Source organism: Sarcophilus harrisii, chromosome 3 (assembly GCF_902635505.1).
Source record: "Sarcophilus harrisii chromosome 3, mSarHar1.11, whole genome shotgun sequence".
In the NCBI taxonomy this organism is placed as follows: Eukaryota; Metazoa; Chordata; class Mammalia; order Dasyuromorphia; family Dasyuridae; genus Sarcophilus; species Sarcophilus harrisii.
The window spans coordinates 605,986,816-606,002,628 of record NC_045428.1 but is presented as its reverse complement, the minus strand read 5'-3'; the positions used below and the strand labels follow the sequence as shown (position 1 = coordinate 606,002,628).

The 15,813-nt window shown below is 40.4% G+C and overlaps 1 protein-coding gene across 1 annotated transcript; it reads right to left on the bottom strand.

Annotated features, from left to right (window-relative positions):
* Positions 1-347: 347 nt before the first annotated feature.
* LOC116423052 (zinc finger protein 420-like) lies at positions 348-14,910 on the bottom strand. The gene is made up of 4 exons (XM_031964033.1): positions 14,468-14,910; positions 11,701-11,827; positions 10,680-10,748; positions 348-3,224 (listed from the first exon to the last, which is right to left on the bottom strand). Exons 1-4 carry the CDS (start codon positions 14,498-14,500, stop codon positions 1,327-1,329), a joined length of 2,127 nt encoding a protein of 708 aa, XP_031819893.1. The 5' UTR covers positions 14,501-14,910; the 3' UTR covers positions 348-1,326.
* Positions 14,911-15,813: the final 903 nt, after the last annotated feature.

The following is a 15,813-nucleotide window of genomic DNA, read 5'->3' as shown; positions in this document are numbered from 1 at the left end:
AGAGGATTATGTAAATGTGTCTGTAGAAAATGAATTCTCATTTTGATTTGGATTCTGTAAAATTAATGTGGAAAAAGAGTGGCTAGAGTGTTTGAAAACGTACCTGTTTAACTGCTATGTTTTTCTTTAAAATGAATGTTAAATTTTTAAACCAAATAATAAATTCTTATCCCCAAGTCCTTACTTTTTATATTTTTCAAATACAAGACTAGAACTTATATGATCTCACACTGGGCTCCCAATAAGACAATAAGAACCCATTCCACTTAAGAAGAGTAAAAGTACATCACAAAGCTTGATGATGTGGCAAAGTGGTTTGTGCAAGACTGAGCAAGGCATAAGGGGAGAGTTTTTCTGAAAATGTAGCTCTAAACTATGGCACTCTTCTGGGGGTCAGATTTCTGTAAAGGCCTCACTTCCCCACGAACCCACTCGACATAATTTAGCAAGATAAGGTCAAAATGGAGACCTAAGCCACAGATATTTTAAAAGAAAATTAGAATATGGGACACATAACTTATCACATAGATGGAAAGACAAAGAATTTAGGAATAAACAAGAGAATGAAGAGGAAAATTAAGTAATAAAAACAATGTAAAATCAGATTAAAAAATCTCATTACTGATAGAGCAAAGAGAGTAAAAAAAATTGGTTCCCCCCATTATAAATACTCTTCTTTGGCTACCAATCTTGGGATTTCAGAGAAACTCAAATCTTTTTTCTGACCTTTATATGCAGTATAAAATTGCAATGTCTCATGACATCTATGTTATAGGAAGAGGTCTTCCCTCATTTATTATATTCACATGTTTAATCTGCAGCAAGATTTCTACACAAAGGATGAGATCCAGGTGAAAGCCTTTCTGCATAATGTTTCTTTTTAGTGTGAATACTGTGATTTATACTGACCCTTATGTTCTAGGTAAGGGCATGTTTTCCTTCAGCACATTTGTAAGTCTTCCCTCCACTTCATATATCCTCAGATGTACAATTAGAGATGAACCTGGGCTAAACCTTCCCATGCCAAATCCATAGGAGACTTTTTCCTAAGCAGAAAATCCCTGCTGAATAATGAGCTATTTCTTCCGTTTTTATGCCTTTAACCTTGATTTCAATCTTCTAGGAATTTTCTGGAGGCAATTCAGGGATGAAGTGAGCCTAAATGTCTTTCCACATGGATTATATGAATGAGGATTTACATCTAGTATAGGATCTCACATGTCTAGTCAGAGACTAATATATATTAAAACTTTACCATGATCCAGACACTCAAAAGTTTTTCTCTAATGTGCACTCTTTGTTGCTAAGCAAGATTTGAGCATTGTCTTAAGATTTCTGTCCAGTGTGGATTTTCTCATGTTTACTAAGGCTTTCACGCCGTGTGAAAGCCTTACCACAGTCATTACATTCATAAGGCTTCTCTCCAGTGTGGATTCTCTGATGGACAGCAAGATGGGAGCGACATATGAAAGCCTTTACACATTGATGACATTCATAAGGCTTCTCTCCAGTGTGGATTCTTTGATGGACAGCAAAGTAGGAGCGATCTAGGAAAGCCTTTCCACATTCATTACATTCATAAGGCTTCTCTCCAGTGTGGATTCTCTGATGTACTTCAAGAGAGGAGCGCTTTGTGAAAGCCTTTCCACATTCATTACATTCATAAGGCTTCTCTCCAGTGTGGATTCTCTGATGTACTACAAGGCAGGAGCGCCTTATGAAAGCCTTTCCACATTCATGACATTCATAAAGCTTCTCTCCAGTGTGGATTCTCTGATGTACTACAAAGTAGGAGCGCCTTGTGAAAGCCTTTCCACATTCATTACATTTGTAAGGCTTCTCTCCAATGTGGATTCTCTGATGGGAAGTAAGATTGCTGCGCTGTGTGAAAGCCTTTCCACATTCATTACATTCATAAAGCTTCTCTCCAGTGTGGATTCTCTGATGTACTACAAGGCAGGAGGGCCTTGTGAAAGCCTTTCCACATTCATTACATTCGTAAGGCTTCTCTCCAGTGTGGATTCTCTCATGTAATACAAGATAGGAGTTATCTGTGAAAGCCTTTCCACATTCATTACATTTGTAAGGCTTCTCTCCAGTGTGGATTCTCTGATGTACTACAAGGTAAGAGCTCTTTGTGAAAGCCTTTCCACATTCATTACAATGATAAAGCTTGTCTCCAGTGTGGATTCTCTGATGGACAGCAAGATTGGAGAGATATGTGAAAGTCTTTCCACATTCATTACATTCATAAGGCTTCTCTCCAGAGTGGATTCTCTGATGTGCTACAAGGTAAGAGCTCTTTGTAAAAGCCTTTCCACATTCATTACATTCATAAGGCTTCTCTCCATTGTGGATTTTCTGATGCACAGCAAGGTCAGAGCTCTGAATGAAAACCTTTCCACATTCATTACATTCATAAGGCTTCTCTCCAGTATGGATTCTCTGATGTTTATGAAGACTGGAACTCTTTTTGAAAGCCTTTCCACATTCATTACATTTATTAGGCTTCTCTCCAGTGTGGATTTTCTTATGTGCAATAAGATAAGAATGATATGTGAAAGCCTTTCCACATTCATTACATTCGTAAGGCTTCTCTCCAGTGTGGATTCTCTGATGTTCACGAAGATTGTCACTCTGTGTGAAAGCCTTTCCACATTCATTACATTTATAAGGCTTCTCTCTAGTGTGGATTCTCTGATGTTTAGCAAGACTGGGATGATGTATGAAAGCTTTTCCACATTCCTTACATTTATAAGGCTTCTCTCCAGTGTGAATTCTCTGATGTTGAGCCAATTTGGAATTACACTGGAAATCCTTTCCACATTGATTACATTTGTAAGATTGTTTTTCCGTGTGAATTCTCTCATGTTTAGCAGTAGATCGCTCTCTCAAAGCCTTTCCATGTTTCTTACATTTATAAGGCTTCTCTCCAGCAGGGATCTTCTGATGCTTGGCAAGGGAAAAGCGTACAAGAAAAGATTTATCACATTCATGACACTCGGGTGTCTTCTCTTCAGGATGTATATTCTTATCTTTAGCAACCCTGGAACTCTTTCTTAAAGCTTTTTTGTGTGTATTCCTTTCACAGTGTTCCTTTCTAATACGGTTTCTATTGTGCTTAGCAAAAACAGCCCTATATTCACTATATTGAAAAAGGTCTTTCTTTGAGATCATTTTCAGATTTGCATTCATCTCCTTCATATCAAACCATGTCTCTGAATCTGAAAGAAACAAACACACACATCTATAAATATACACTCTAATGCTGGCTGATAATAAAATCACTGACTTTTTTTTTTTTTAAGTGGGAGAGCATTTTTTTTTAATTATTTATTATAATTTTTTTTATTGACAGAATATATGCCTAGGTAATTTTTTACAACATTATCCCTTGCATTCACTTCTGTTCCAAGTTTTCCCTTCCCTCCCTCTACTCCTTCCCCTAGATGGCAAGAAGTCTTATACATGTTAAATATGTTACAGTATATCCTAGATACAATATACGTGTGCAGAACCAAACAGTTCTCTTGTTGCACAGGAAGAATTGGATTCAGAAGATAAAAATAACCTGGGCAAAAAAAAAATAAAAATGCAAACAGTTTACACTCATTTCCCAGTGTTCCTTCTCTGGGTGTAGCTGCTTCTGTCCATCATTGACCAATTGGAACTGAGTTAGATCTTCTCTTTTTCAAAGATATCTATTTCCATCAGAATACATCCTCATACAGTATCACTATTGAAGTGTATAATGATCTCCTGGTTCTGCTCATTTCACTTAGCATCAGTACATGTAAGTCTCTCCAAAACTCTCTGTATTCATGCTGCTGGTCATTTCTTACAGAACAATAACATTGCATAACATTCATATACCACAATTTACACAACCATTCTCCAACTGATGGGCATCCATTCATTTTCTAGTTTCTAGCCACTACAAACAGGGTTGCCACAAACATTTAGGCTCATACAAGTCCTTTTCCCTTCTGTAGTATCTCTGGGATATAAGCCCAGTAGTAGCACTGCTGGATCAAAGAGTACGCACAGTTTGATAATTTTCTGGCCATAATTGCAGATTGCTCTCCAGAATCGTTGGATTCGTTCACAACTCCACCAACAATGCATCAGTTTCCCAGTTTTCCCGCATCCCCTCCAACATTCATCATTATTTTTTCCTGTCATCTTAGCCAATCTGACAGGTGTGTAGTGGTATCTCAGAGTTTTCTTAATTTGCATTTCTCTGATCAATAGTGATTTGGAACATTTTCATATGAGTGGAAATAGTTTCAATTTCATTATCTGAAAACTGTTTGTTCATATCCTTTGACAATTTATCAGTTGGAGAATGGCTTGATTTCCTATAAATTAGAGTCAATTCTCTATATATTTGGGAAATAAGGCCTTTATCAGAACCTTTACTGTAAAAATGTTTTCCCAGTTTGTTGCTTCCCTTCTAATCTTGTTTGCATTAATTTTGTTTGTACATAGGCTTTTTAATTTGATGTAATCAAAATTTTCTATTTTCTGATAAATAATGATCTCTAGTTCTTTTTTGGTCACAAATTCCTTCCTCCTCCACAAGTCTGAGAGGTAAACTATTCTATGTTCCTCTAATTTATTTATGATCTTGTTCTTTATGCCTAAATCATGGACCCATTTTGATCTAATCTTGGTATACGGTGTTAAGTGTGGGCCCATGCCTAACTTCTGCCATACTAATTTCCAGTTTTCCCAGAAGTTTTTGTCAAATAATGAATTCTTATCCCAAAAGTTGGGATCTTTGGATCTGTCAAATACTAATTGCTATAGTTATTGATTTTTTGTCTTGTGAACCTAACCTATTCCACTGGTCAACTAATCTTTCTTAGCCAGTACCAAATGGTTTTAGTGACTACTGCTTTATAATATAGTTTTAGATCAGGTATAGCTAGGCCAACTTCATTTGAAAATCATTGACTTAATTTCTCCAGGCAAAGTTTTGAAAATGAAATGGACCGATTCAATCATTTTTAAATGCCATTAGCTGACACCAATAAAATAATTCAATGAACACAGAGTTCTATTCACAATACAATGACATGGGACCCCCACAATAAAGGTGAGACAAAGGCAAGGTTCTCATAATTTAGAAACCAGGTAATCCCTGCATGAGATTAGAACTCAAAACTAGAAACTGAGGCTTCTCAATCCACTGCACTAGACAGATGTTCTCCATTTTACTTACAATCTTTTCTTTCAAACACTACCTAGCTCTGCACCCTTGGAAATGTGTTTCTTTGCCTCAATTTTCCTGTAGAGTGAAGGTAATAATTGTACCCACTTCCGAGGTTGTTGTGAGCATCAAAAGAGATAATAGCTTTAAAAGTCTCAGCACACAGTAAGCACATATGCTTGTTAAATACTATCGTTGTCACTGATTTTGATTCTCTCCACCTCAACTCTTCCTTCCTTCATAAACTTCCCTCCCTTCTCTCTTTATATACATATGTCTGTTGAACGTGATGCATTTCAATAAAAACACTTTCCTTTGCCTGGATTAGCTAAGAATAAGTTTCATAAACTGTTGCTTAATTTCAAACCATCTCCAAGTTTATATGCTGGATTTAAAACTTCTTGAAAACTTCTCTTTGTATACCCAGGGTTCAATGCAATGCATATAACAGAACAGGTGCTTAATTGATGTGTATTGATTGGTTGATATTCTCCAGGGCTGATCATATGGCCTAACCCCACTTCAGTGCTTGCATGTTGGTCCCACTGAGGGGCCAAATCTATGTTTGTATTTCTGTCTCTTTCCTGCTCCCTTTCACCTATGAACAAATTCCATAGTGAAGATAATAAGGGCCTAGGGCTCCTGGTGCTGTTATGGAATAACCACAAGTCTTTCCCTCCATATTCCTAATTAAGGGAAGCTTTCAGTTATGTAGTGACTGACTTGGATTTAAGTGAGGGAGGGCTGCCCAAGATCACCGGCTTCACTTTCTCCCACAGAGCCATCTGTGTCCCGTGGCCAGGTACAGATTAGGATTACTACAGATGGCTCTGGTTGCAGCGGGAGACCTGGGCCTTCTTAAGGTAAGGTCTCCAAAAGATCTCCTGTGACTGAGGCTGCACCCATTCAGTATTAAGGCTAAGGAGCAATGGAGGCAAAGAATCTCCTCTCTCACCTAGGCTAAAAAAAATCTCAATAAGTAAAAAGGAATGAATGTATGATTCTGGGTAGAACCTCAGGGTTTCTGGACAAAGCAGAAATGACTTCAATTTACACTCAATCTGAGTCAATCAGGATCCAAACAAAGACCAAATGGGGTTTAGCAAGGGACCTATGGTTGCTCAATGAGAATCAGACTGATTTTGATTTAAGGTTTGTTCCTTAAGAAAGGAATTGGGGCACAGTGGATAGAGTACCAGCCCTGAAGCAAAGAGGAACTGAGTTAAAATCTGGCCTCAGACAGTTAATACTTCTTAGCTGTGTGTTCTTGGGCAAGTCACTTAATTTTGGGGAGAGGGCGGAGGGAGGGAGGGGAAAAATCAGAACAGAAGTGAGTGCAAGGGATAATGTTGTAAAAAACTACCCTGGCATAGGTTCTGTCAATAAAAAGTTATTAAAAAAAATAAAGTCCAAATCCTTTATTGTCTCCTTCAAAAAACCCTGGTTAGTTTTCTTAAAGACCTAACTCTTTCCTTGGTTTCGAGAGCTCTTGTTGCCAGTCCTTTGTTTCTTCCAGCTTTAGCCTCTGCTCCCTTCAAATCTCCAGTCAGCACAAAGGTGGAAGATGGAATGAATCTTGACTCCGCCTCTGAGAGCAGGATTGTGGGTTCTGACTTGTGAATCTCTTCCACTGAATCCTGACTTGTGAATCTCCCAAAGTCTCTAGTGGGCTAGTCCTTTAGTGGGTTCCTCCTTATATATGCTCTCTTAAAAGTGTGAACTCTAAAGGTGTGAAAGGTGTGAACTCTAAACTAGAGAACTGTTAAGTACCATGCTAAATTAGATAATTATTGTCTCTGTCAATTCCAGTGACTTAGCACCTTGTAAGAATCCTACCAGCTCCCACTTTCTTTTGATTTAGAACATAGGTGGTCATGACCTCCCTGTCTTCTTAAAGAGGTGAGACCCCCCCCCCCAAAAGAATGTGATCATACCTTCCCTGACTACTCAAAAAAGGAGTGAAAACACTATAAAAAAGGAAGTAGTCACGCCCTCCCTGACATCTCAGGAAGGGAAATGAAAACACCAAAGGAAATGGGAAATCAAATCAGATTAGCAGGTTTTTGAAGGGGCCCCACTTGAAATAGGTATACATAAATCCATCAATATGGGAGGTATTACACATAATTACATAAATTACATAAGCTATATAACACAGGCTAGTCACTACTAGCAATAGACGGTTCTGAATATAATGTCTTTCATTTATGGTTTATGAAATAAAATGTAACGTAACGTAACAAATAACATGAATCAACATGAGGAATTATACATGTCCATAAGTCCTAGAAATGGTCTAAAACCAATCTATTATCCATTAGTTCATGTGCCAAAAATCCAATAATTCCTGCAAGTTTTGAAGTCCTGTAATAGTCTTATCAAGAATTTTTCACCTCAAGGAACCCAATGATTCCTGATGGTTTTCAAGTCCTGAAACAGTCTCATTATTAGCCATGCTCTTTCAGTGTCAGATGTTTCTTAGATCTTCTCCTTTGTTTTGAGGTTTTTTTTTTCCTTTTCTGTCTATCTCCAGGTGCTCATTGCCACTCATCTGTTTCCTTCTCCATCTGTAGGAATACAATCAAACCCTCTCTCCCAGGCAGTTAATCTATCTAGTCCCTTTTATTTAACATTTTCTAGATCTCTCTTCATCACTTGGCAATTACATTGGAACTGTTTGCACTGGACACTGCCCTTTTGGTTTAAAAAGCCTGTATTCTCCCCAACTGTAATCCCTTTCTGTTAACTGATTGCTTTTGGGCTGACTTTCACATTCATGACCTTCTAAAGACTCTCTGGGTGTAAAATCAACTGCCATCATCCCCCCCTGGCTTTTGAATGATATCTTGGGGCTGGGCCCTGCCTCTCATTTGCCTGGGTCAATCTACATTCTGAGACCCAGTAGAAACCCTTGTGGCATTTTGAACATGGGGTTTTGGGTTTTATTCTCTCACCCTTTCCTCTCACTCTATCTCTTTGCCTACACTGAGCTCTCAGATGTCCAATTTTTCCACACTGAAAACATCGACGACTCTCTCTAGAAGTCCCTTGCCAAGAGGGAACTTGTCTTCCCATGTTCATCACAATCTGAGTATAATAAGCATTTGTGCCCACTGTGGCACCGTGTCTTATGATCTCCTCTAAAGGAGCATCTTTGTGTAGTCCCCATATAATTCTTCTGCAAACCTCATTAGCATTTTCCTTAGGCAGATGTCTGGTCATTATTTCTGTAGCTGCATTTTCTCCAATGGTTCTTGTGACAGATGTTTGCAAACATGCCACAAAATCCTCAAAGGGTTCATTGGGACCTCGCTCTATTTTTGTGAAGGTTTTACCTTCATCTTTTTCTGGGAAAGAACCCCAAGCTTTTATTGCAGCCTTAGAAATTTGCTCATATACTGCTTTGGGACAATTAATCTGTTCTGAATTCTCTCCATACTCTCCTTCACCTGCTAGTTGATCAAAAGTGATTTGTACATTAACTCCTGTTTGCCTATTCCATCTGGCTTGAATCCTACATAATTCACAATACTCTGAAAGCCACAAAAAGTTTTCTCCAGGTTCTAAAGATGTCCTTGCTATGGATTTCCAATCACTCAGGGTTAAGATTCCATAAGCCAAACTATCTAGTAACATCTTAACATAAGATGATATAGGCCCATAAAGAGTGCAACCTTTTTTCAAAACTTTAATTTTTCCCAGATCAAAAGGAGTGATCTTCTCCTTTTTTGACCTGCAGAATCAATCTCTTCAATCACAGGGTATGCATGTATCAAATCAGATACATCCTGTCCTTCATTTTTTACCTTAACCAATGCTTTTTCTAATCTGTCATAGGCTGCTTCATAGGTGGTGCTGAATATGTTTCTGCCTCTCCCCTTCCTCCTTCTCCCTCCACCCATTAAGGATTAATTGAGGGAAGTAGGTCAGGGGATTGGGAATGATTTAATTTCTCCTGCTATGAATTCTTATCTGATTCTTCATCCTTTTCACCTAGATTAGTAGGCTCCACCCCTACTGCTCTTTCTTCTTTTTTCCTTATTCTAACACTTATATAATTTCTTAAAGCCAGTTGGATTAAATTATATGTATTAAGTGTATTTTTGGAAATTGATTTTGGATTGGAATTGTAGTATTCAACTAATTGTTCTCCTACTAATTTCCACTCATTTGGATCCATTTTTTTCCCCTTAGAAAACCAAGGAGATGTGTACTGTACAGTTTCTAAAAGTTCAGTGAACTGTTCCCAAATTATAATCAAACCTTAGCTTTCCAGAAGTCTGACAATGCTCTCTAAACATTTTCCTTGAAGAATGAAAGCAGGCTGTTTTCTAAAGATCTGTCCCATTTTAGTTGAAATACTATTTTAGTTCTTTAACAAAGTTTCCTTGTTGTACTCACCCTAATTTCTGGGTCAAGGAGACTTTTCCACTGGATCACAATCATGTCTGTCTCACATTTGGGAGCCACAATGTAATGTTCTCTTCTCTAAAATATAATCATTCTCTGGCAGCAGATTTCTTAGGGGGCTTCTGGAGGCAGCCTTCCTATCAGTTCAGAGTAATAATCACCTCAAATGCAGTCAGTTGTTAAAGTCCAAATCCTTTATTGTCTCCTTCAAAATACCCTGGTTAGCTTTCTTAGAGGTCTATCTCTCTCCTTGGTTCTGAGAGCTCTTGCCACTAGTCCTTTGTCTCTTCCAGCTTCAGCCTCTAGCTCCCTTTGAATCTCTACCCAGCACAAAGGTAGAAGATGGAATGAATCTTGACTCCGCCTCTGAGAGTGGGATTGTGGGTTCTGACATGAATCTCCTCCACTGAATCCTGACTTGTGAATCTCCCGAAGTCTCTAGTGGGCTAGTCCTTTAGTGGGCTCCTCCTTATATATGCTCTCTTAAAAGTATGAACTCTAAAGGTGTGAAATCTGAACTAGAGAACTATTAAGTACCATGCCAAATTAGACAATTATTGCCTATCAATTCCAATGACTTAGCACCTTGTAAGAATTCTAACAATTTTGAATCCTCCCTTATTTTTTGCTGAATACAAAACTTTTTAAAAATTGTTCTTTTCTATCTTTTTCTATTTTGTTTTTAGTTTTAAATAAATATCAAAAAAGTAAAAATAAATGCCTTTTGGTCTTAAGGAAGGCCCAAGAAAAAGCCATATTAAAAAGCCTGAGCCCTCTTTCTTTGGTTACAGATAGTTGGATGTCCCCTAATTTCTAACAAAGACTTCCACTAGGATCATTGATTCCTAATCAGAAGGGAACTGAAAGACCATGGAGTCCAACACCCTCATTTACAAATGAAGAGACTGAGGTTCAGAGATTCAGAGAAGTGCTCACTTCTCTATCCTATCACAGAAGCCTGAGATGGGATTCCAAACCAGTTACCCTGTCCCCAGGCCTGGCACATGAAGAAGCCTCCTGGGATAGCAGCCTGCACCTCAGCTTGCAACTCACTCACCAGTACATGAGTTCCTCAGGTCTCCTCTTTCCACATGGGAGATGAAATCTTCTCTGGGAACTGGAAGTCCTGGAGAGGGGGAAGATAGTGGGTGTGAGCCTTGAAACTTGTCATTATTTCTCATTGCAATAGGGCCGAGGTGCAAGGGCCACTGGGTGGTTCCAAGGACAACTCAGAGATGGTTTTCAGGGTGCTTATTGCCAGGGGAAGAGGGCAGAGGGGAAAGGAGGCCATGTAGGTTATCTGGAATCAGAAGATCCTGATTTTGCTGCCTCCTTCACAGCAGGATGGCCACATCCCATACCTCCCATTTTCTGAACATCAGAGGCAGCTGGTGGCACAGAGAAGGGAGCACCAGGCCTGCAGTCAGGAAGCCTCTAGTTCAAATTTGGATTTAGACACATCCTGGCTATGTGACTCTGGCAAGTAATTTCATGTTTTTGCTTTAGTCTCCAGGCCTGTAAAATGGGGATAAAGATGCTGCCCAAAACAAAGTGGTGGGAATAAGGTGAAATAATGTGCATGAAGGATTGTGCACTAGGCCTGGATCAAGCAAATGTAGGGAAAGACTTCCTCCCTTCCTTTTTTCTCCCTATATCTGTACAGGCCTCTGGGGGATGTAGGAAGAAAGAACAAGGACTCACTGCTCTGCTGGTAATTTATGAGTTATACTAGGGGCAGTGAGGTAAAAATGTATTTTTTTTACCCAAAAGAACATTGCCAAGATAAAAAAAAAAACCCTAAGAGGAAGAGGGTTCTTTCTCCTATCCCATGTTCAGGGAAAAAGAGCAGGATCAGTTTCCAGAAGGTTTGTAGACACAAGTGCTGCGTTCCCATCGTACAATGCAAACACCACTCACAGAAGAACCAGGCAGCAGGAGGACCCTGTCTCTTAGGGACAGGAGGCAGCCCTTGGGCCTTTCTAAGAACTGATAAAATCCTGGAACTCTGACCCCTAGGGAGGAGATAATGACACTCCTTTTGATGGTAGTTCCAGAGTTCCAAGGGAAGAGTTGCTTACCCAGGGAGAGCAAGTTCTTGGCATTCTCCAGCATGACCTCCTTGTGCAGCTCTTTCTGATCCGGGTCCAACAAACCCCATTCCTCTGGGCTAAAGTCCACAGCCACATCCTTGAAGGTCACCAACCCCTAAAACACCAACACCCAGAGGAGTTAAGAGTTGAAGTAAGTTTCATTACTGACCTAATCCAATGCTCCTCAATTTGGAGAAGGGACCTGAAGCATGGAGAAGGGATTTGCCCAAAGGTGACAGCCCTTACAGGATTTAGAGCCAATTTTGTGTTTCAAATTTCAGAATCACACACTTCTTAATGGATCTGGCCCAATGGTCATCAATTTACAAAAGCAAACTGAAGCAGAAAGAAGGGATTTACCCAAAGGTCACATGCTTTATGAGAACACTTGGAAGCACAGTCATGAAAAGGCCTGTGACCTACACTGTACACAGCTGGTGTGGACACAGCTGCTGACATGTTGTCTTCCATGTCAGAATGGAAGTTTCTTAGGGCAGGGACTGATTTTTCCTTTTTTGCATGTCCTATATATTCGAACAAAGCCTTTTACCTTTCTAAATTCAGTCAAAACAACTGAAGCAATGGTAAAGGCTGAGAAAGGCATGAGCTGAGTATGATGGAGTTATTCTAGAAATACTTCATTGCAGCCGAGAAGTCTCAGGAGATAAAGAAAATACAATGGAATAAAAGAAAACCTACCAGGAAGCAAAGAAACTCTGGACAGCTCCTGAACCATGGGTAGCATTTCTTATGTAGGTTTGTTTTATTGAATCTGCTCTTATGTTCTGCTGATTACCTGAAATTTTTTTTCTTTTCTTTTTTGTATTTAAGGTTAAAAGAAATTATAATAGGGGCTGTTAGATGGGGCAGTGGATAGAGCGCTGGTCCTGAAGTCAGGAGAACCTGAGTTCAAATGTGACCTCAGATACTTAATGTTTCCTACCTGTGTGACCCTGGGCAAAGTTACTGAACCCTAAATGCCTCAAGGGAAAAATAAAATAAAATTACAATAAAAACAGCAAAAATTGCAAAGAGAAGGGATTCAGAGAGATTTGGAAAGATCTATGTAGCCTGAGGTAGCAGGAGCTGAGCAGCAGCACGAGGACAATTTCTGCCCTGCTCCTAGCCAGTGAAATTAAAGAAGAGCTGGTGAAACTTCTAGGGTTCTGCTGCAGACAACAGGATCAAGCGTTTCCAGGAAAGTCAGTGGCTACAGGAGGGATCTTGGACACAGGCCACAGGACATAGAGTGTTTAGGTGGGTCTGTGTGTGAGTGTGTATGCGTGCGTGTGTGTGTGTGTGAGAGAGAGAGAAGAGAGTATCAGAGTGTGTATGAGAATGAGTGTAGTGGGGAGATGGTGCTGGACTAAAGCAAAGACATTGATAAGATTATTGTAGGACTTGAAAAACCTCAGGAATCATTGGATTCTCTGAGACATGATAAGACTGTTATAGGATTTCAAAATCTGCTGGAATCATTGGATTCCCTAACACATAAAAAGACTGTTGCAGGACTTCAAAAACTTGGGGGGGAATTATTAGATTCCCTGACACATGATGCAATGGACAATAGATGGGTTTTGGACTATCTCTTGGCTGCTGAAGAAGGCATATGTGTGATTTGTTTACATACCCTCCTTCTAGGACTTCTGGAAATCTTTTACAATACCATACTGATTTATATTGTTTGTTATACTGCTATTTGCATGTACGATTCACTTTTGTTACACTATATTGAGCCTGCACAGGCTGTGGGGAGGGTCATCACTAATAGCCTCTGTGTTATTGCTATGTACTTGTGTAATACCTCCCATGCTGATGGGTTTATGAATACCTGTTTCTAATAAAACCGTTCAGCCCAGAAATCCGCTAGCAATCCTCACTTCCCTTTGGTGCTTTTCATTTCCTTTTTAATGCTTTCACCTCCTTTCCTGAGAAGTCAGGGAATGCGTGATCACCTCCTTTTTGGTGTTTTCACCTTCTTTCCTGAGAAGTCAGGGAGGGTGTGATCACCTCCCCTGGGAGCTATCACCTCCCTGAGAGGTCAGGGATGGCTCGACTACCTGTGTTCTAAAACAAAAGAAAGCGGGAGATGTAATGGGCTGAAGCTGAGCAGATGAACTGAGGTCCAGTCAGAGCACTCCTGGCTAATTAGCAATTGGACAATATTCTATTAAATATATGTTTAGAGAAAGAATGGCTCCATCCACTCTCTGTGCAAGTTTGATGTGTTGAATAGGAGACTGGATAGAGGATTAGGTGGGCAGCCTGTGAGAGCCAGAGGCACTGCTGACTGGATTCATGTACTGATTGCTCTCACTTCCTATTGTCATTCCCCTTCACTTCCACAAAGAATAAAGATCAAGAACTTTTGCTTATCCTGACTCTGGCTGATTTTAAAATACCCTGGGGGCTAAACGCAGTCATCACAGACATGATACCCACAGGATAGCTACTAATGAGTGAAGGGGTCACCCTTGTCAGTGACCTATATTGAGGGAAAATTTAAACAAACATGTGGGGGCAACAATTGGGGGAAAGGAGTTAGTGCTCAAGATGCCAAAGGGACAACGATTCAGTCCAAAACATAGCAGAGAGGAGGGCAGTGTTGTTAATACTGCATTTACTTTCCTGCCCATTTTTGTAAAGGATCCACAGATAAGAGAGATGGCCAGCCTCACAGACCATTCTCCAGATCCACGGAAATGGTCTCTTGGGCTGATGCTGGCCACATATGTGGGCAGAATACACTTACCTGAGGAGGGGGTCTGCAGCTCTTAGGGGCCATTCCTCTGGCTCCAGGCTCCCTGCTTGGGTCAGGCCTTGGTCCTCTGCAGGCTGTGTGTGTGTGGGATGATTATATCTGCACAGATATTGTTTCTTTCTTTTCCTGGACAGGGCTAGTCTACAGGAAATTACAGAGGGTGAGGTTACAGGGGAGTTAGGGAGTTACTAAGCCCTGGCCCTGCCCTTAGAGCAGAGACCCCAACAAACAGGGGGAGGGAGGATAAAAGAAGAGGCAGGTTGAAAAATGAAAATGGTGGACTCAAGATGGGCGAGAAGAAGCAGGATATTGCCTGAACTCTCTCCAATTTCCATGAAATAACTTTCATTTAAGAGTGGAGTGACAGGATCTACAAAAGGATGGGGAGAAATTTTTCCATCCTTAGATAATTTAGAAAGACTGCAGGAAAGATCTGTCTCACTTGAGTAAAAGGGGAACAGAGCCCCAGCACAGATCAACAACTGAGGTCCAGTGGTCCCTGCCAAGCCAAGATTGGGAAGTTAGTTAACTGAATTGGGTCAGGGGAGAAGAGGGTGGTGAGGTGCAAAGTCACCAGCCTCACCTTCTCCTCCAGAACCCCCTGGCTCCAGTGGCCAGATATAGATCAGGATGACTGGAGATGACCCTAGAAGCAGTGGAGACCTTGTAAGCTAAGCCCCCAGTGTGAAGGAGGGAACACCAACAGAGGGATTAAAGCCTGGAAAAAAATGAAGCCAAGAATGTTCTCTTTTACCCAGTCAAAAACAACAAGTCTGGGAGGGAAAAGTACCCAGGGCTATTGGCCATAGGGGCAGTCAGGAGTTTACCAGATAGAAGGGACAGAGAATAAGATGACTGGAGTGGGATGGTAAAAACTTGAAGATGATCTCACCTTCACTTACTCCTACTGTTCTGACTCCTTTCCTCTCCCCCACCTTCCTACAGACCCAAGAGGCTAGAAGGATTTAAGGCTCCAGATGGGATGAGAGTGTGTAGAACCTCAATGTCCCCTGAGTCAGAAATCTCCCTGCCAGTGATACTCGGTCTTTCCAGCATCTCTTCTCCCCAACAGACATATTATCCAGAAAATAAACTGACTGAGGGATCCAGTAAGGAGGTAAGAACTCTGAGATGGGGCCCCCAGGGAAAAACCATAAAAAACCTAAGGCTGGGAAACAATCTAGTCTCTGAATTTCAGCTCTCAGAATCTATGGTAAGGGAAGAGGCAGGGAGTTGGGAAGCCTGGGTAAAAAAGAAGAAATTTAAGTGTCCAGAAGTGATTTAGGTGAGTAGTTGAATCAGGGCAAACAGGATGGCTGAGTCCTGAAATCTAAGCA

Bases quoted from the DNA above. Each gene is read 5' to 3' on its own strand.
- LOC116423052 (XM_031964033.1), bottom strand. From the start codon at position 14,500: ATGGCCCCTAAGAGCTGCAGACCCCCTCCTCAG. The intron at 10,749-11,700 runs GTAAGCAACTCT...CCCCCTCTCCAG, and splicing joins CAAGAACTTGCTCTCCCTGG to GACTTCCAGTTCCCAGAGAA. The intron at 3,225-10,679 runs GTGAGTGAGTTG...TGTTTCTTTCAG, and splicing joins CCTGAGGAACTCATGTACTG to ATTCAGAGACATGGTTTGAT.